Source organism: Serinus canaria, chromosome 5, assembly GCF_022539315.1.
Source record: "Serinus canaria isolate serCan28SL12 chromosome 5, serCan2020, whole genome shotgun sequence".
NCBI classification, from domain to species: Eukaryota; Metazoa; Chordata; class Aves; order Passeriformes; family Fringillidae; genus Serinus; species Serinus canaria.
The window spans coordinates 52,240,555-52,262,214 of NC_066319.1; the positions used below are offsets into that span (position 1 = coordinate 52,240,555).

Here is a 21,660-nt window from a genome sequence, read left to right on the forward strand (position 1 = left end):
ATTTCTCATTTTCCTGTTTTAGAACTTGGCTCCTCAGCCAAATATTTTTGTTCATTATGTGCAGATGTTTTGCCACTTACTTGGGCAATACTTATTGTTAAAGAATTTAAGTGTTCTTAAATTCTTAAGTGTTCTTAATCAATTTTAACATGGTTCATGTCCTTTCTGACTATGGGTCAATCAGTGTTCTAAGAACTGCAAAAAAAGTATGAGAATTTTAAATGCCCAGGCTCTTCTGTTTGTAATGAGTATCCCTTTCTGTTTCCAAGTTGTGCTTAGTTTGAGGCAAATTTGTATTGTGTAAAGGCTTTTTGTTTGAGGCTCTTTATTAGATGTAGGGCATATTTCAGTGAGCAGTTACCAGGAGAAGCCTAACACACAGGTCAGGCTTGAGCTGGCTTGGGACAACATCCTGTGAAAAGCCTCCTCCTTTAAAGGAGAAGGTGACCAAGAGATGTTGGTGTTCTGCAGCTGGCACTGACTCACTTTTTAGCAAACTTTTTCAGTATTTTTAAAATAATTTGTTACAGTCTTGTGATAGCTACTGTGGGAGCACTTCTAGTCTGTCTTTTGCTGTGTTCAAAGAGAGTTAGTCTAAAAGAACCAGCTCCATTGCTGGTTTGTTGGGGTTTTTTTATTCAGTTTTTTGGCTCACAGCATTAATTAAATGGCATTCTTTTCCTGTATCTGACATGGCTTACACTCAAAGGACCAGACCACAACAAAGCTGAAAGCCATTTGTTTGGCAGACTAAGGATGTTTGTCTTTGCCTGGAAACATTTGTAGAGCTCCTGTTGACGGAAAATGAGCTGTTCAACAAGCTGGGAGTAGTTTTGGATCTCAGTATTAGAAATTAAACTTATGAGAACTGTTTTCAATTGTGTGCCTTTATAGTTTCATTATGACAAGTAATTTCCTAATACTAAGAAAAGAAGTTTCTGTATTGAGAATCTTCATGTTACATTTTCTGATATTACACCTTGTTCTTTGTTCCTGTGGGCAGGGAACCTCAGAGGTGTGAGGTTTTATCATACCTGGCTGTTTTCAATGAAATTTATTGTGTGATGATAGTTACTATGTCATTTCCTAGAAGCTGATGCACATAATGAAATCTGTAAAACCTTCATCCAACTTTGGGAAAGTTGTATAATGTTGTACATTTTATTCCTCTGTCAGAGGAAATAGACCACAATATGTATTATAATGTCAGGCATTTGCAGATAACCCCATCTGTGTCAAAATGTGACATATAACAGCTAAACTGACTAAGGGTGCACAGTCTAAAGTGCATTTATTTAACTAAAATTATAGTTTGGTGGTGGTTGTATCCTATTCTCAAGTATTTTTATTTTTAATTTCCTCTGAAGCAGAAATAGCCTGTTTTTTAAGAAAGCTTGTTCCTAGTCACCCACTTGAACAAATGGCTCATGAAGTAGAAGCTGCTTTTTGACATTCTTCATTTGGGTTAGTAAAGCAGAGTAGTCATTTTGTGGACCAGTGTTTTGATGAGGGTCTGACCCAATAGGCTTTATCTGGGTATTGAGGGTGAAAGATATCAGATACCAACTGAGAGTGAATTAAGCCAACTCTCTCTGAAATTGTAAAAACTGATAAGAGCCTTTCAGTTATATAAGCTGTGACTAAAAGTATTAATGGAGTATTCAGAATATATTATACACCAGTTTAGCTGAAATGAATGAAAAGCAAGAAAAAAATAGCTATAAATTCAACTGCTTTTAAATTCCTGATGATCAAGAGAGAGATGATGTAGTCTACCCCATCTGATTACATATGAAAAAGCTCCAGAAATAACATAGTTTAAAAAAGAAAAGAAGGCAATTTTACCTCTCTGGAGGATAAAGAAATCGTGTGCACAGAGGTTTTGAAACTGTTTTGCATGGCCAATAATTTACTTGATCAATCAATCGTGATTTCATTTAAGCAGCTTGTCATCTAGCAGAGTGTCAGGCACAGACCTGGGTAACAAGATAATTAAAGCATTTGGAAAACTGTTTGGTTTTTTGCTGTTCAGGTAGTGTGCCAGTCCCAGCTGGTGCTGTAGCAGGGAGGCCTCCTGGGCAGTGCAGTGAGGTTTGCTCCCCAGATGTTGGCATTTGCAGAAATTCTGTGATTCTGAAATATCAGAAAGCAGAGAATGGTTAGAACATCTGGTCTCCAAATTGTGAATTTGTCCTGTTGATTTATTTAAAACCTGCCCCTTGTGTTTTCTTTTATTAAAAATCACAAAGGCACAAGGATTTTGTTTTGTTGACTCTTTGGTTGTTTTCTGTTTCTAATGTTTCACCTTTTTTTTTTTTTTATTAAAAAGTTTCACCTTTTCTTTCCTTTTACTGAGTAAATACACCTACAAGTTTTTGAGTGGTTACTAATATGTGTAGACGTACCAAATTCCTTCACTTTATCTGAAATCTGACCTGAGCCAAATCTTCCAGCAGCACTTTTTTTTTTCCTTACTGTAATTAACAATGCTGCTATGCCTATCCTATATTTACAAAACTCTTGGGTGTTTTCCTATGTCTGCATTCACTTGGAGCTATAGACTTCTGTTCTGCTTCAGTCTCTTTCCATGAAGTTCAATATGATGTTAGGTTACTGATATTCCTGTAGAAATTTGTGTTAGGTTTCTAATAAAACCTCTTGATTACTCCCACGTTTTGAAGCATGTTGTTAGAAAATAATTTACACTGAAGAACATCAGCCCTCTACAGTCTTGGGCTGGCATGGGTGAGCTGCAGAGAACAGCTACACACTTGGCTGCCATGTAGTGTTGTGCATAAAAAGAGAATTCTTTGGTTTTCTGAATACAAGAGTATTTGTGCTTTAAGTTTTATCTGTGATATTTTGTCTTGGAACTGCTTTAATTAATCTGCTATTTACCAGCTTTGTTCAAAGCAATGTTTCTTATTGCAGGAACACCACCCATGGCATTTTTAGTATTATGGCTATGAGTTTTTGTGTATCTTACAATAGTCTTTTGCAGAAGAGTTTTGAGAGGTAAAAATAATTACCAACTCTTCAGTCATGACTTTGCTTTCATTTCTAGTTTGTTAAATGTCACTCCATATTTTCACTAAGTTGCAGAAGGACAGAGTTTTCTCTGTGTGACAGTCAAAGTTGAAATCTTCAGAAATAGTCACTCAAGCACAGCCCTCTTCACATGAGTATTGGCAGTGGGGGAGGGACAGACATGACATGAAGCATGACAATATCCTTACAGTCAGTACACTGTCTCTGGATTTAGGGCAGGGGATATAATGTCATCCTGCAGCTTGAAATGGTCAGCTGACCCTCACCACCATCCTGCTGGGGTGGGCTGGAGATGGAGTGCTTTTATATGGGGAAGTTGTGTGTTTTGTGAGATGTTTCTGTTAAATAATTCCTGTACCTTGTGTGTCAGTCAGGGTTAACAGCAGTGCTTGCAGAAAGGGAAGCAGCACGATGGGGTCAGGAAAGCACCATTTGTGTTCTGCCCTGTGCATTTGGGCGAGAATGCTCAGTGTGCTGCACTGTCCAGGCAGGCTTCAGGCTGGGTCTGGGAGTGAGTCAGGGGGGCTGTGCTGGCAGACCAGGACTGCTGTGCCTTGCAGCAATGCTTCTGAAGGGCTCAGGGGTGGCCTTGTCTTCCCTTCTCTCTGCAGAAGTTGCTCCTTGCTGGTGTAGTTGGATAACATGTTTTTTGCACAGTATAAACAGCTGATGTTTCACCTGTGAGCTGCTGTTGTAGCATGGTAATTCTTGGGCTTTAACAAAGTACTGAAGAATGCTGAATTCATACCAGTAACAAACTGCAGTGGTCTTCTAAAGGTGTTCTGGTGGGGATTCACAAAAATTTGGAGCTGTATTTTTTGTGAAGGGAGTGAAAGATGTGTGAGATGTACTGGTCAGCAGGAAGCTGCGTGGGCTCACAGTGCTCTTCTGACCCCAAAAATCTGCAAACCACAGGGCTAAGGTCACTTCTTTCCTGAGCTGTCTAGAGTTCTTCCTGGGTGTTTCAGGTTTTTGAGGGTTCATTTGTTTGGGAGGGGTGTTAAGCAGGCATTTAATTCTTCCCTTCAAAAAGTGCTTATTTCATGAACTTCATTGATAATGTTTAATAATGTTTGCCCTTTCTGTTTCAATGACTATATCAGAGTCTTCAGTCTTTAAGGAGAATGGCTGTTTGTTAGTGATTTCATTAACTTATCTCATGTTTTATGTTTATTTCAGCTCTTTAGAGAAGTAAGAATAATGAAGATCTTAAATCATCCAAATATAGGTATCTTGTTTCTTTCACATAATTTCCATCTCTGGAGAAGTTCTAGCTCTTTTACTGTTAAGATTGCTGTGGCATGAGTTGAAAAGATTATTTTGCACTGGAGTGTGAATTTACTCTGAGATAGCAGTAATAACTGGTATTTCAGAACTTTGTGTTTAAAAAAGCAAAATAAACATTGTGATCCCATTGTACAGAACTGTTATTTGCATAGGTAACTGATAAATTTGCTCCTTTTGAGTATAATATTTATTTTTGACTGAATTCAGGCTCTCATTAAAAAATTAGCATATACACCAAAACCAAGAAGTGGTCAAGATTTTATTTCAAGTTTGTACATTTAAATGATGTGGTACTCCTATGGGACTGGCAGCAGGCTGGTAACTGATTTGTCACCACATGTGTCAGTTCAGTGCACATATGTGGCTATGGCTGATGCTCAAATCTGTGCTTGTTCTGCTTAGTTTAGTTATGTTCTCATGTAAAAGAAGCAAAGTATTGGTTCTTGAGGATGTGTTGTTCTGTATGAGTTGACCAAATGTGTTATAGTATTTTCTACTTAGGAGCATTAGACAGAAAGCTTCTTTAGAGTAAATAGTCTGATGTTATCAAGTAGCAGGCAAACAGTTTGGGTATTTTTCTCTTACAGAATTCTGTGGGGTGTTAACATAATGCTTCTGCAGCTAGTTAACTGATGACTAAATGTCTTCTTTCTTTTCTAGTGAAGCTATTTGAAGTCATTGAAACTGAAAAAACTCTCTATTTAATAATGGAATATGCAAGTGGGGGTAAGTACCTCTGCTGCAGTGACACACTAAGCAGATTGCCAAGTGAGAGAAAGCACTTGGTTTCTTGAAAGTTTTGCTTTCTTTTTCAGCAAATATTTATGTCAAGGTAGTGTAAAATACTAAGCAAAATCTTTAATATTCACTGGGACTTGTTTGGTCAACATAAATAATACATGTAACTTGTAAAATCAGCTTCTAAACTTACTACAACTTAGTAATATTTGCTTTTTTTCTCACAACTCAAATTAACTGGGAATCTTTTCTCAGCCACTGATTGTTCCTTCCCATAACAAATACTAATGTTCTCAATTTACTGTATTCAGTTCCCTACCTCTGGTGTCCTATTTTGTATAAGATATTTGGTAAAATCATGTTCAGATGAAACATTTCTGTGTTTCTTTAATTGTTGCTTTCAAAAGCATGAGCACTGCAACTTCTGTTTTTAGATGTTGATGACATCTTACATATCTTAATCACAGGCCTTCTACTGTCATGAATTGTTAGGCTTAGCCTTATGCCATTTTAGAAGGAGCTTAAATGCTCTTCCTGATTCTACAGGGGGTGGAAAAATACACATTGTGCAGTGTCAGATATTTTCACCAGAGCCAGAATTAAGGTACTCAGGCTTAAGTTACTCCTTGCTGGCTAGAACTTAATATCACTCAGCTTGTCAGTGTGACCCTTGAGCACCAGCATCTGGGAATCTCAAGCAGTTGAGGCTTTTCTTTAGGTGCAGGAAGGAGACAGACTTTTTTCAGAGAAAATCAGTGTTGAATTCAGACTCTTACATTAAATTATGTGAAGTTTAATCTATTGCTACAAATAAAGCAAGGTTCTCTACCCACCTGTCTTTTCTTCCAGCAGCTTCCTAAATGCTCATCCAAGGTTTGCCTAAACAGGAGCAGAGTGGGTATGACACCATTAAAATATTGACTAGTACAGGTGGTTGGGGAGACATCTCTGTGTTGTTTGATAGTACTAGACTTAAAAGTGAAGTCTTATTGCCATCTAGTGATTGGCTTCTAGGAGGTAGAAAGGCCAGTGGTACTCTGAAGGAGTGAGGACCTTTCCTAGGGTGATAAGGGAGAGGTAAGTACTGTGCTGGTCTAAAAGGCCTTTTGATGTGCCATGCTGTGCAGGACAGGAATGGCTGGCAGTCACAGTGGCAGGCATCAGCTTCCCTGTTTTCTCTTTATCAAGGTAGAGGTCATCATGATGCACATGAACTCTGGCTGCAGGATGAAAGACATTATTGCTACAGCTGCAGCACTCCACATACATTGGGGATAATTCTTTCCCTGGTGTCTTTTTCGCTGAATTATGAAGTGTTCAGGTTTGCTGCTTCAAGGTTTTTTAAAAAACAGCTGTGAAATACAGCTGGGAGAGTTACCTGAGTTAAGTATTACAGAATACACTGCAGAGGGAAGGCTATTTTATGGGAAGTCCTGACATTCCCTCAGATGGCTCAGTGGTTGCTTTTCCTGCAGTGTGACTCCTTTTTTTATTGCAATCTGGTGGAGCTGTGTCTTTTAAAAAAATAAATATGATATTACTCAGCTCTTCCCTTGTGAGGTGGCTGTCTACAAAACCATGTTTCCTTGCTCAGTAGGGAATGTTTAAATATTTGAACCACTTCTAAAGTTTTTATGGTTTTTGCATACTAGTGAGGACTTTTTAAAACTGTGTTATTATTCTGTGTTTGTAATTCTTACGTACATGACTGTTGGTTTTTAGTAGAAAATCTCCCATGCTTTACAAAAATGTCAGTGTTTCATGGGCCAGTGGCCTGCACCTCAAACTCAAACATTGTAGTCTGTATTGATGTGCTCTAGAATGACTGCATTGATTAAAGAGGGGAAAAACTGAAACACAGATCTTCAGTAATCTTTGGTCATCCACAGCTGTACAACAGTGGCCTTGTTCTGTGTGTTTTACAGGTATGATGGTTGTGTGAGGGATTTATCAGTGTGTCCTGCTGTGCTCATTCTTGTAACCCTCCTTGTGGGTACCTCTTCCAAGCCTAGGTTAAAGCTAAGGTTTTTGATTTTGTTCAGAACCATTTTATACACATGCACTAATTACAGTTCTAGTGTTGGTATGATGGCATTTACAAATATCAGTAGTTGTTCTCATATATGAAACTTTTTTTTTCCTGAAGCAAAAAAAACTCTTGCGAGAAGGTCTGTGAAGGGGTAGATGTCATCTTTGTTTACAAAACAGAAGTATGCTGCTCAGTTTCTATCCTGAGTAATTGGAAGGAAATGGTTTCCTTTGTGTATATCCAGTCACTCATTATTTTCTTGTAAAAGAGATGATGGTGCAGTAAATTGCACAGCAGTTGTGCCTTGTTCTCTTGAGCTGTCCTGTAATCATAAACCTGAAGTACAGTAATTCCAGTGAAGCTGCTGTGGGCAACTGCTGGAGAAGAATCTCTGCATTCTGAAACTGGCATTAATGTATCTTGGTTTTGAATTGTAGGGGAGGTGTTTGACTATCTGGTTGCACATGGAAGAATGAAGGAAAAGGAGGCTAGAGCTAAATTTAGACAGGTATGTATAACATTCCTATATGTCAGCTTTCCCCTCACCCCTGTTTTTAATGCTGAAATGAGTAAAACAGCTGTCCTTTGCATTTGACTTACAGCAGTGTTCAGCATGTTGTGGGCTTGTAGCTCTGAGTAAGAAAAAACTTATGTCACAGCAGTGTCAGAGTCTGTTCAGTGGTGCTGGTTTCCTTAGTGCTGAGTGCCAGGGTGTCCAAGAGTGCCAGAACACAGAGACTGCTTGGTTTGAAAGTGTTTTCCATTCCAAAATGCATTTCCTCTGGGCTGATTTCATCTGTCCTTAGCTCAGCAGGTCTGTAAAATTTTGGAGGTTTTTCAAATGTAACAGGCTACTAACAGGCCAGTTTCAAACTGCAGACAGTGCATGTAGTAGGGATCCATTCACATTCATCTGCTTACATGAGAAGATACTGTTTAATACTTGTTCTAAAAAGTCACAGAAAAGTAATGTCTAGACTTGTTTGTTTAGCTTTCTTTATGATGGATAAGCTAGCTCTGCCAAGGTGTTGGAATTTCATTGATCTGCAAAAAACATTTCCATTCTACAGTCAAGCAGTACTGAACATAACCAGATATTTTTGCATAACTAATTTAAATCCCAATGTCTGCTCTTGTAGCATCTGGAGTTTCAGATCTGACCAGTCTTACACACTTGTTTTCTGCTCTTGTGCTGAAATTTATACATGCCTATTCCCTTTGGCCACTTGGATATGGATTCTGTAATGTTGTGACAAATAATAAATGTCAAGATTATGCTCCAGCTTAATGCTACTTGAAAATAGTGAGTAGGGACAAGAGTGTTTTTTGAATGGTATATAGGGGTTTTGAGCTGCTGGATCAGGGCAGTGATGTGTCAGTCAGTTGCCCGTTGGAAGGAGAGGCTCTGATGGTTTCACTTCTTAAGTGTAGCCATACATAATTGAAATTTGATGTAAGATATGAGACTTCCAGGAACCAAATTAATGATTTTGCTTTGTTTTCTCTCATCTTATTAAATCTTGTATTTACCCTTTTTAATCTTTTTGGAGGAAAAAACACACACAAAACCACCACCAAACAAAAAACCCAAAAGCAGCTGTAGATTTCATCTCCCCATCTTCATCTTCTTCATTTGTGATTACTGAAGTTATACAGCTTGACAGTAAGGAAAACTTTTCTTACTCTTCAACAGTCTTACATGTCTTTTTAAAGCTGCTGCCTTCACTTTCATATTTTGGTAGGTAGAGAGTTTTCCTTTGTGATTGAAGGTTTCTGGTTTGTGCTTCTGTGCTGTGTTGGCAGTAGAAGTGGTGGGATGTGAAACAGTCGTTCCCACTTCAGCCATCTCTTCTAAATCCCTGGCTGGTGCCTTTCTAATGTCACTTGAAGAGCTTCAGAATAACTTGAGAGGATTGACTGTTCTCTCTCAGATGTGAATATTGGAAACTTCTGCTGATAGACTCTTTGCTCTCAGTCCTCAATTTCTTTCATCAGGAGCTATGTGGAAAAAGATCTTGCAGTAATTACATTAAAATTACATGTTTCTTCAATAAATACCTTTTTTTTCCCTAACAATTTTACTCCCCTTTAAGTAAAAACATACAGAAACAGGTCAACCATGTTTTACAGGTACACTTAGTGCTTAATTTTATGGGATAATGTGGGTAGTTCAGGATATATGTAGCTTTCAAAAAGAAGTGTGGAGGAAAAGAATTTAAAAGGGAGTTACCTGCTGAGCTGAGTGTTTGACCCATCAAGAATTGGGTTTATGTACTCTAAGCCTGATGATTTTTTGAGTTGGTTTGTTAGGGTTGTTTTGTATTTCAGTAGAATAAATGCTATTTATAAGACACATAGATGGCCTCCCTTATTTGCACTGGAATACACTTTTCAGTTTTTTCATGCAAGTCTCCTGGTGCAGACAGCTGTGCTCTGTCCTCCCCCAACAGCTGATTTCCTGGCTGCTGAGCTCAACCAGTTTTAGAGGACCTTGATCTCAAAGAAGGGAGGTTCTTGAAAGCTTCAAAAGCTTCAGTTCCTGGGAAAAAAGAGAGAAGCCTGGAAATAAGCAGAGGAGAGAAACTGTAGCACAAGCTGATTTGGCTTAGCTAGAGAGAAAAGCATTCATGCTGGATGAAAGTCAGGCAACTTTGATCAGAGCTTGGCATTTTGTTAGATGCTAAAGCTCAGCCTGAGGGACAGTGTCAAAGGAAACAAAGAAATTATATCTTGCTGGGTTCACAGGTCATGAAGCTATTCATTTCACCTTACTGTAGTCCTGGAATAGCTTTGTATCACTTTTGGTCATTGTTGGAGGAAAAATGCTCTCTGCAGACCCTTATCTGATGCAGTGCAGCTGTTCTCTGTTAGATAGAGACTTATGACATAATAGTCTTCTTTTTTTTTTTAAATTTGTTAACTGTTTTAGCAGACAGTGGCTCTTTCTAAACTGAAGAAACAGTTGTGCCATGGTATTGAGATTAGTTCTTACAATAAGTTGTATTATATCTGGTTTTCAGATCATGTTTCTTCTTTCAGTAGATGTGATTTCTGGATCAAACCCTTGTGTTTTGTCTGAGGAGACACTTCCTCTCTAGCAGGCAAAGAGCAGGATTCAGTAATTCTCCCTTCTTTGCTTGTTGAAGATAAAAAGGAACTGGATTTTAGTCCATTTTGTTAAACATGTGTAAGGTTTTTAGCAGGAAAGCAGAATGTAAAAGACAGTAATGGTATTGTTTCAGTTGAGAAGGTACAAAGTCTAAGAATACAACTATGCCATCCAGTTCTTCATTTCAAACTCCTTTTGTGCAGCCATGTGTGAGAAATTCAAATTGAGAATGTTTTGCATTCTTAATGTCACCTAATTCTTCTTCCCCATTACAGACTTCCAGGCAGTTCTGGTTCAGTTTCATCCTTTTTCCACAAAAAATCTGATGCAGAGCAGCAAGTCTTGTTAAATTTGTGTGTATTAATTCCCTCTCTTTTCTGCAAGCAATAAGATCTGTCCTTTTTCAGTGTTCTCACTGTTTCCCTGCTGAAGATGTTTAGAATTTTTAATGCTGGCAGATGTTAGGACAGATCTTAGAAAATTATAAAATCCACAAAATACATCTTATTGGTGTGTTCCAGTAAAGCAACTGAATGCTCTTAGCAGTGTGGAAGGGGCCTTGAGAGGCCATTCATCCTTTTATCATTTAATCCTTTTAAAGAATGGTTCTTCTGCCTAGAGAGAACTTCTTGAAAACCTATATTTGTACAGATTTTTGAAATCACTCTTTAGAAAAGTTTTTCAATGTTCCAATTGTTACTTCTAGCAAAAAGCTCAGATGCCTTTTCTCCCCTTCTCTTCACCTGCCAAGTGTCAGAAAATTCCTCACACAAGAAGGTTAGGAAGTGAGGGAGCTGTCAGTGGAAACAGTGATGGAAGCTGGAAGACAAGGGTTTCAGTTTGGAGCAGCCATGCTTTGTGCTGTTTTTCATTCAGTTATGTTCTTCAATTATTAATGTCCTACACGTTTCATTATTTCACTTTACATGGACTGGAGTCACTTCTGCAGTCTCTGTGCCATCCTGTTGCAATGCAGAGGAGTTCAAAAGCATCTCCAAAGGAAGCCACTGATTGATCATCTGCTCAGCCTTCTGCTCTTAGGCAGTCACAATAAGGCAGTTCAGGAGTGAGTGGTGATAGTGCTGTGTCTCTGCAATCCTGGATAAAGCCTGGGGTGTTTGTCATGCTGTCAGCACTGGAAGCCCCTGCAGAGTGAGCTTGTGACTGGGGCTGAGGTAATGGTAGCAGAGAGAAAAGGAATGGAAACCAAAAGGAGGGGACAAGTGGTGGCATTGGAGCACTTTGGCAGTTTCAGTAACTGTAAAAAGCTGAACTTGGAGTCTGAAAGAGGGAACCAGCATATAAAGGAAAAAGCCAAACCAGAATGAAGGTGTAGGGAATGGAAATAGTACTTCAGCTTTCCACCGTCTGCTTGGTTCCTAAGGTGACATTTTGCATGGGAGTGATTCAATATTACAGGGCACAAAGATCACTTTGGTGCTTAAGTTTCAAATACAAAACTTACTGGTGCATCAGTGATTTGACCTACCAAGAACCTACCAACACCTTTCATGTGCTCTAGATGCTGAGGGAGAGAACCCTTGCTCCTTCACCAGTCAGGAGATCCTTACACTAGACTGGTGATCTGATCAGGAGTTTTCTTGGAACAGTAATGCTACCTCATCTTTCTGCTGGGGAAATTCTTACTGTTGAATGAAGACTGAAAATATATTTATTTAAATGTAGTTACTATTTTTATGTGCAGTTCCACATATTCTAACAAGCCATAACATCTGCCTCAATTCTGATCATGCTTGCATGACAAAATGCATTTGACTGCATTTGTGGTCATGTAAGAATAATACTTTATCCAGCTTTTCCATACATGTGAAGTTCTGCAGCAATGCTTATGACTCTGAGAAGCAATATATTATGACACTGCACTGTGTAAATAGCTTATATGGTTTGCTATATAAAGCAGGAAAGTCTTTATGAAATTTGGAAATTATTGTGGAAGAAATTGTTCCATTACTCTTGAGAGACACAAGAGAGTTTTTCCATTGAGCTTGCTATGGTATACAAAACACACTAAAGCATATGCACTTAGACAGCAGATCTCTGTAAGATGCCTAGTTGCTTCTCATTGCATAAATTTTGACAAACAGGCTGTTTCCCAGTAGTTTCTCAATCAAAGCCTATTTCTTACCCTTTTTTCTCTGACATGGCATGAAAAATCACCTTTGGAGAGGGCCTGGAAAACCTCTCGTCTTTTATAGCTGTATACAGTATTGGAATGGAAATACTTCAGTAACCTTTCTGAAAGTCATTGCTTCTACTGGTCTATAATTAGCCCCACAGGAAAAACAAAATCCTGGTTCAAGTATAGGAGAAAGCAAATAGATCAAATAACATTGAAGTTATTCAGCAGCTTTTTCCTAAATATACTGGTCACTGTAGGAGTTGGTTATGTAGCTCTGACTGGATAACTTCATGTCAACTTCAGTAATAAATGTTGAAATCTTTGATTAAAGCTCCTGCTTCTTTGAGTTGTCACTTACATAATTTGGCTTGTTTTTTATCCAGATAGTATCTGCAGTGCAGTATTGCCATCAAAAGCATATTGTTCATAGAGATCTCAAGGTGAGTAGGAAAAAGTGTGTTCAGTGTATGTGTGTCAGCTTCTGTACCTGTAGGTGTGACCTGTATTGTTTATAAAATACAGCTTATACTGAGCTTTCTGATTTATTTATTTATTTGCATATGTTATAGTGAATCTTGAGAAATATTTGCAGCTTAGAACCATTTTAAATAAAAGGAAGAGGATTTATAAAGCTTTTAAATGCAAACATTTAATGGCTGCTGAAAGATAACCTCTCCCCCAGTGGTCACATTCAGATCTAATGCAGGTCAGTGTTAGCTGAGAAATCTTTTTTTTTTTTTTTTTTAAGTGGTAATTTGATAGAGATACGACAAGATTTGATGTTGAACAGAATGAATTACCAGTAGTGATAATGAAACTGAAGTGTGGCTTCTTTGTAGCTTGGCATGAAACAGCACAGCTCTTCTTTAAACTGTGTCTTTTGTTCAACTTGTCATAGCTTTGGAACTTTAAAAAAGCAAAAAACAATACCACCACTAAAAAAAAAGAACACTTGAAAACACTTTAAAGGTTATGTTTATTACCAAAGTATTGCAAGAATACCACATGCTATCAAGTATGGATAGTGAGACTATATCTTATTTTCATCTGAATGGATCAAAATGTAAGATACATTTCTGTGGAGAAAAACAGATGGAAACAAGCTTTCAGGCAGTGAAACAGCTCCCATAGTCTGAAGCCATTGTACAGAGATTTTTAAAGCAGGACATGCTAATGATTGACTAAAGCACACCTAAAGAACTTGCAAGGAAGGGAATGTTAATGGATATTTTAGCTTCTTGCCTTTTAAGAACAAATAAAAGCAACCAACAGCATTCTAAATCAAGTATTTTATTAATCTACAAACCATTCTTTCTCTTCCAGGCTGAAAATCTATTGCTAGATGCAGATATGAACATTAAAATAGCAGACTTTGGTTTTAGCAATGAGTTTACAGTTGGAAATAAACTGGACACCTTTTGTGGCAGCCCACCATATGCTGCTCCAGAGCTCTTTCAAGGGAAGAAATATGATGGACCTGAAGTAGATGTTTGGAGTTTAGGTGTTATTCTTTATACTCTCGTGAGTGGATCTCTTCCCTTCGATGGACAGAACTTAAAGGTAGCTTTTTGTGAACTATGTTGGCCATGGTTATCTAATATTTTATCTAATATTTTAAGTGACTTGCTGCTTACAACTTACTGTTTGTTCTTGTTCTGTAACCAAGGAACTTAGAGAAAGAGTGCTAAGGGGAAAATACAGGATTCCTTTCTACATGTCCACAGACTGTGAAAACCTCCTCAAACGTTTCCTGGTGCTAAACCCAACAAAAAGAGGCACTCTAGAGGTAATTGCACAAATGAGGTGCATCAAATTTTGCAAACTGCATTTTTGAGCTGTAATTTATTATTTCCATACTGTTCCTGTGCATATTTGGGGTGGGCTTTGAAGGTGGGATTTTTGATGAAAGCACATGACTCTTCAAAGATACTGTTTACTGGGGTTGTAATACACCTGACTCCAGTTACTTTCAAAATCAATGTGTCACAACACTTTCTATGTCATATAACTTTTCTTTCTTTTTCCTGCATCAATGGATGATCCACCACATTGTTTTCCACATTTTCAGTTGTGAGCTGGAGGTATTGGCTCTTGTAGTTGCCTTTTGTACCCTCATGGAGGAGTAAAGACCAAAACAGAGCTTCCATGGAATTCTGTTGGTGGAGCTTGGAATTCCAAGCCATGTCAAACTTGTCACACTCCTCCTGGTCTGCATTGCAGGCTTTTGGCTCTCAGCTGTGAGCTGGAATACAGCTGACTGTGGGGAGCAAAGCTGTTGGAAATATTCTGGAAAATAAAAGCTAGGAAAGACCTTAGAGTTTGTTGCATAAAGAAGTTGTTTTTCTCACAACTTGTTTTCCTTGCTGCTAAGTGTACTGTAGTAACAAAACTTTTTTTTTTTTCATAGCAAATTATGAAGGACAGGTGGATCAATGCAGGGCATGAGGAGGATGAACTTAAACCTTTTGTTGAACCAGAACTAGACATCTCGGACCAGAAAAGAATAGGTAATTGAGTCCTTTCCAGGACCACAGTACTGTTTGCATGATGTGGGATGGTTGTTTTTCTTTCCTCCACCACCACCCTGTATTTGTTTGACATTTGGAAAAAGTAACTAATCCTTTCAAACTGATCCTTGATCAGGTTTTTGTTCTCAAAATTAATAATTCTGTTTTAATTCTTTAAATGTTCCATCCTTTCTCTTGAACACTCAGCCAGCCTGAACATCACAGTTTCAGGTACTTACAGAATGTCTGCTTGGTTTTAGATATTATGGTAGGAATGGGATATTCTCAAGAAGAAATTCAAGAATCCCTTAGTAAAATGAAGTATGATGAAATCACAGCTACATACTTACTGCTAGGAAGGAAGTCATCAGAGGTAAGTACTATTCTTAAAACTGCAAAGAAGCAAATCAGAAAGTGTCCTTAGCAGAGCCAGAAGCAAAAATCAGTCAGTTACTGTAGGCATTGCATTCCTGCACAAAAATCCATTGCACTTAAAGTCATGTTGTTCTACTCATCAGTAGTCCAAATGAAGCAGATTTGTTCTCACCTGATTTTGAGCCAGTAAACTCAAGGCTCTCCAGAACTGCCCTGTTTGCTCAGCAGTTACTGTCCTGGCTAGTCTAGGAGCTCAGGTGTGAATGTGCCAGCTGTAATGATTTTAAGAGAACCAAGGAGCAGGACTGACCAACCTGAAGAAGTTCTTGCATTGTACATTACCTTTCCATACAATGCTGGGATGGCTCAGCATCAGTAAGCTGCTCTTGGTTCCTCTGCTGGAGGAGTTGGTGTGGTGTCCTCTACAAAGTGTATCCTCTCCTCCTGTTAAAATCTTGGAGAACTCTGCAGGAAGAGTTCTGAAAGGACAAATGGATTTTCTTTACTGATTGTCCTTTGAGGAGCTGCAAATTCCACTGAGTTTTACCTAAGACAGTTGTACAACAACCTTGAAGAAGGTGGGACCTCTAAGCAGCTGCCCATGCCATCAGTAATTTCCCATGTAGCAGAGCCACCTTCCACCCTCCCTGTTCCTGCTCCCAGAATGTGGTGGATGTTTTGTTTTGTCTGAACTTCCTGTTTTAATACTCTCGTTTGTATTGTAGTTGGATGCAAGTGATTCAAGCTCCAGCAGCAATCTTTCACTTGCCAAAGTTAGGCCAAGTAGTGATCTTAATAATAGCACTGGACAATCTCCTCATCACAAAGTTCAGAGAAGCATATCTTCCAGCCAGAAGCAGCGGCGGTACAGTGATCACGGTGAGCATTTCTCATTTTCAGTCTTGTAGGGTGCAGTGACTGCCAGTTCTGCTCAGTTTCTGCATTTGTCTCCATCCCCCAAGTGTAAGGAGGATGACAACAGCATAGTTCGCAGCATGGTGCTTAAATATTTCAGTGAATAATTGATTTTTAAAATTGGTTTTGTTATAAAGGCTTCAAAAGAGCTTTTAGAGGAGCACTGAATACACCAGCTTAATTCTCTTGTTCTGCCTTGTGTTGTCCCATAAATTCCTGACTATGCTGGCAAAATCTTGTTACACAAATTGAAGAGAATGTTGCAACCCCCTTTTTCATGAAAAGCACAGCACTCCTCCCCCATGCTCTTGTATGTCTGTTCAGCTTTTGTTTTCTTTTGACACTAGTAGGTCAGCTTGTGTCTAAAACTTGAAGAAATGTCAGTTTGCCAATATTTCTGGTTTCCTGTTTCCTGAGGCTAGTGTCACTTGGTTGTCCCCCAGGAATTCAATTTCTAAAGAACAATGACTCTGACAAACTTACAACTTTTCTGCTTAATGAGAGTGCGATGTAGTAGATTAGGACTTTCCAAATGTCCTAAACATCCTCCTGCTCAGACAACTCATGAAAGGAGGCCCAGTTTAGGCAGTTTCTCTGCAGAGATTGTTTTGCTTGGGGAGTCTTCTGGGATGCCAGTTACTGGGGTTTTTGATACTTGTAAAACATGTTTTAGCCACATATTCTATATTTATATGTTTATGTATTTATATGTGTTCTTTATGTCTGTGTATATACATACATACACTTTTTGATTAACTCTTATTAAAACATTTAACTAAGAAGTTGATGTAACTTGATGTTACAGAGGTAACATCAGAGGTGTGAGATGTCAGAGAACTCAATCCTGACACGCCCCACAGACTTTACCCAGCCTGAAGAAGGCTGTTAAAGCAAGAGGGAGCTTGGCACTGTGGAAGGGGCTTCCTCATTCTCAGGTGTGGGAGCAGTTGTGTGTTCCTGGCACACTTGGGTAGGCTGAGCCACTGCCACTTCTCCAGGAGCACAGAGCAGCAGCCATCAGTGCTGCTGTGCCCCAGGGCTGTGTCACCACCTGCCTGTCTCAGGAAATTGGCTGGGGCAGCACATGGCAGCATTGTGCTAATGAGGGATGCTCTGGTTTGAATGAGTCAATTGCTTGTTAAGTGTCTTTAAGGTGACTCTAAAGTGCTCTTCTAGCAAGCCAAATGAGAAGCCTTCATGAAATTTTGGAACTTTCATGGAAATCAAGTTGTACCTTCACCTTACAAGGTTTTTGGTTTTCACAATTTCTACTGTTGCCTGAAATACATCTATTTCAATAATTTAATTATCTTTTTGGAACTCCGGTTCTCAGTGTTAACTGTGTTGGTTCTCATGTGTGAGTACATTTCCATTGTGATAAAAAATAGTCACTGAACTTCTGAGAAGTAAAATCCTTTTCCTGTTTCTTTTGTTTGTTTTTTAAGCTGGACCATCCATCCCCTCAGTAGTGGCATATCCTAAAAGAAGCCAGACTAGTACTACAGACAGTGACCTCAAAGAGGAAGGAATTCAGTCAAGAAAATCCAGCAGTAGTGCTGTTGCAGGAAGAGGAATTGCACCAGCTAGCCCAATGCTCGGGAATGCCAGCAACCCCAATAAGGCTGATATTCCTGAACGTAAGAAAAGTTCAGCTGTCCCTAGTGTAAGTAGAAACGTTTATTTATCAAAACCTTTCATTTTTTTGAGGTGTAAAGAAGTGTTAAATGTGTGACTTATAGGTGGTGCTGATTTTACTTTTCATTTATCAAGAGTAAATGTAGGTATTTTTTCCCTTGCAATGTTAGCTACTCAAATTACCTCTTAATTGTTTTGAAGTAGTCAGTATTCATAATTAGCATTAGTAGCTCTTGGTAAACAGACATGATTTGGGTATTAAGAAAAAGTAAAACAAAAAAAAAAGGTAGTTATGTTACTCCTGATATCACCCACCACTCCTCTGTGGCCTCTGTACAGAAGAAGGAAATCTCTATTTTTGTTATCCTGTTTTATAGTTTCATGTGTATAAGGAACCACCTAATCTTAAACATTACTATTTTAAGTCATAATTATGTTGTTAAGATTATCAAAGAAATGTAGTTCTAAAAACCCTTCAAAGATGTATTTCAGCCTGTATTCAAAAGCAGTGTGCCTGGCTTTTGTCCTTGTGGGCTTCCCCCACCTGCCTCTAAACCACAACAACAACAATAAAAACATACAAAGGAGCACAAGTAGTAAATGTTCATGGTTCAGCAACAGGCAGTGTGCCAAAAGAAAATCCTTTGTTCATTTTGGCTTTAACTTGTGTTCTCTGTGGTTCCTCCCTCAAAGGCAAAGTTGGAAATCTGTTTTCACATCATGCTTCAGTCATGTGACATTTAATTTCTGAAACGGTGGGATTTTGTATTTAAAAACTTCCCTCTTTTCAGAAGAAAAAAATTCTCAGTCCTTTATTGAACTTGTTCAACTTGCAACAGAACTTTTATTTTTTATTTAACTCATCCCACAAAGCTGTCACAGTTCTTTGGTCAGAATAATTAGCACCATTACTTACAGCAAATGAGAACATAACTTCCTGAGCTGCAGGACAGTCTGAAGCAAAAGAAGTGAAATGAAACTTACTTTACTTTATTGGCTCTGTATTGTCAGTTGACTCAGTGGCTAGTAGTGACTTGGCTCAAGGATATCAGCCCAAGAGTTTCCTTGGAAAAACACATCTTCTACTGTAGCAGCTGTTATTCATAAATGTGAACGAGAATTCAGGATTTTGGGGACCCTTTTTGTTTTTGTGTCCTCCACAGTTTCCCTTTGTTCTTGATCACGCCAGAAACCATTCAGATTTGGTTTTCTCTTAAAACACAGTTCTTAGCTATTGAATCTCAAAATTCTAGGATAATCAAATCAGTTTTTGTCCTACTTTGGACTTCACTTGGTATTGTATGGTACCTTGTTCAAAAGATTTGTGTCACAGTTACAACATACTTTACATTCAGTGTCTTTTCATCTGCTATTCTGTGCCACTCCCAAATATTGGGAATTTATTCCAGTAGGCTTATTTCAAATTTCTTACTACTGTACCTGAAATAAAATTTCAGCTCATAACCACACAATGCTTCCCTGTCTCAGTGTGCAACTGATCAGCACTGTCCAGCTGATCTTTTACCTGCAGGGATACCAGATGGTGAACAGGAAATCAGACTTATGTTGTCACTCAATAATTAGTGTTTAAAATTCTCTCTGTTTCTAGCTCTTCACACCAGACAGTTCAAACTCTTTTTTTTTTTCCTTTCCTTTTTCTCCCTCCTGCAAAAGACTGCAAAGATGACACTTTGGCTTTCTGGTTGTTGGGAATGATGGGAAGCACTGAGTTTTTACTCATTTCCTGCAGCTGAGTAGGGAATTCTGTTTCTTACAGTGCTGGCATGCATCTAGAAGGAAAAAAAACATCTAAGGAGTTACCATATTGTCCTGAGGCTGAAAAAAGTTTGAGGTGAAAAGAGTTTTTGTTTTACTGAGCACTGAAGTCCTTAAATCTGTGATATGATGGGAAAACACTGAAGAGAAGTAAAAATATCCAATAAAAACAATTAACATTTTCACAGAACAGCAAAAGTAGTAGAAGCAGTCCTTGCTGGAGACCCTTAGTCAGATGGGTGCTGCTGTTATTGAGTAACAAAGCATAAAAGCCTGCACTTAAGGATAAGAGTCGTGCTTGGAGAGCAGATAGCTGAGTCTGGGACTGGAGTGAGGGGCTCCAAGCTGTACTTCTAAAGTTGATAAGAGTGTTTAAACTCTTGTAAACAAAATTGTTCTGCAAGCTGAACAAGTACACATCAAAAATCTTCAAGCTATTTGGGCAAATACCAAATTAATAATGAAAACCTGCTACAGACATTGGATAGTTACCAGGAAGTGGTATATCTGTGTTTTAATAATTCCTAGTTTGTTTCTTAGAGCTTTGAATTTTTTCCTCAATATTGTAATAAAGCTGTCCCAGAACCCTTAGAATAGCTTTGAGAAAATGGGAAGAGGAGAATAGGTGGTACATTTGAAAAGTCATCCAGGACCAAAAACCATAACTTAATAGATTGGTTCACTGTTGTAAGTCAGAAGCTTTTTATAAAAGTTTTTGAATAGTTCTTCCTCTGGTGTCTCTTAATGGGAAATAGCCTGCCTGAGCAGTGCACACAAGACTCTCTCTAGGAAAAGAGGAGGATTCTGTACCACAAATTCATCCTTTGTGCAGAGATTGGACCTTGTGCATGTGCTCACAAGTCTCAGCATGTGCTGGGCTGTGTCAGCTCCTCCTGCAAAGAAGGCAGACAATGCCATGAAGATGAACTGAGGCAGCTACCCCTGACCCTGGGAGCTGTCATTCCATCAGGGAATGGGGTGCTGCTCACACCAGTTTCCAGTGCTGTGCACCTGTGCTATTTAGTCATGTCCAGAGATTAGCAGTCTGTAGATGGGCTGCACAAAAAGTCACAGCTGAAGAGCTTCCTTGATGAATCGTGAAAGGTCATACACTAGAAAGTGGAAAGGCCCCAATACCAAGACTATTCTTGCCAAAACTGAAATTTGAAACCTTGAAGTGCTTAATCTCTTCCTCTGACCTCTGAAATCTGAGTCAAACAGGAAAAAATGTATACTGATGCTTCCATCTTTGCATCTTTTCAGAATGAGCTGGGAGAGCGTGTCCTTGCAGTCCTCTCATTTCAGATATGAATACCAAAACTCCCAAACCTGAAAATGCATAGTCTTTAAAGCCTGGTCCAGCACAGAGATTGCAGTCTTGTCTTTCCAGATGTGCCACATGACAATACATTGTAATGTTATGTGGTGTTTTCTCAAGGGAAACCAACATTTCATGTTCAAAGGGGGCAGGTGGAAAGAAGGAAGCCACTGATTATTGTGTTTATTTCCCACCAGAAGACCAGTGTTGGATGTTTTAGGTGCTTCATCCTCTATTATGTTCAGAACACAGAACAAAATGATCTGCAAATACTAAAAAGCAATATTTCACTTTACCATTGGTTTGTGAGGCCTCCAAGAATTGTCCTGCTCAGTGTGACCTCCCAAGAGCAGATAAACAAAACCTCACCTTAGGTGCACAGCTTTCATTGCTGGCATGCTTAGTAGAGAGAGAGGAGTTTATACAGTGATAAATGTCAAAGTGGAAGAATTGCTGGTGAGTTTTTTTTTAAATAAATGATTATGAAGACAACGGATGCATAAGGAATAAAGTATAAGGAAAGGGGCAGGAAAGCTTCTGCTGATGCTTGGCACATGGTTATCCCTAAGGAAAATCTAGTGAAGAATACTTAAGAACCCTTTAGACAGCTGCATGCATCTAACATGTTAATTAATTGTTCTGCCAGTCTAAAATATCCTTTGTCTTTGTACTTTTTAATACCAGTAGGTTGTGCACTTCACTGTACATTTGTGTAAAAAAATGTGTAACAGACAGGTCAGCAGTCTCTTAGATGAGATGGCTTCAAGGTTAAATAGCTCAGGG

General features: G+C 38.7%; 1 protein-coding gene across 11 annotated transcripts in view; it reads left to right on the top strand.

The window, feature by feature from the left end:
- The window catches only part of MARK3 (microtubule affinity regulating kinase 3), a 60,394-nt gene that overhangs the window by 21,795 nt on the left and 16,939 nt on the right, over window positions 1-21,660 (top strand). For all 11 annotated transcript variants that reach the window (XM_030240074.2, XM_030240077.2, XM_030240078.2 and 8 more), the window contains 10 exons: window positions 4,228-4,276; window positions 4,996-5,061; window positions 7,540-7,610; window positions 12,735-12,791; window positions 13,675-13,911; window positions 14,018-14,137; window positions 14,759-14,858; window positions 15,119-15,231; window positions 15,959-16,112; window positions 17,594-17,811. In XM_030240074.2, coding sequence (XP_030095934.1) covers window positions 4,228-4,276; window positions 4,996-5,061; window positions 7,540-7,610; window positions 12,735-12,791; window positions 13,675-13,911; window positions 14,018-14,137; window positions 14,759-14,858; window positions 15,119-15,231; window positions 15,959-16,112; window positions 17,594-17,811 — 1,185 coding nt within the window. The remainder of the gene's footprint in view (window positions 1-4,227; window positions 4,277-4,995; window positions 5,062-7,539; window positions 7,611-12,734; window positions 12,792-13,674; window positions 13,912-14,017; window positions 14,138-14,758; window positions 14,859-15,118; window positions 15,232-15,958; window positions 16,113-17,593; window positions 17,812-21,660) is intronic.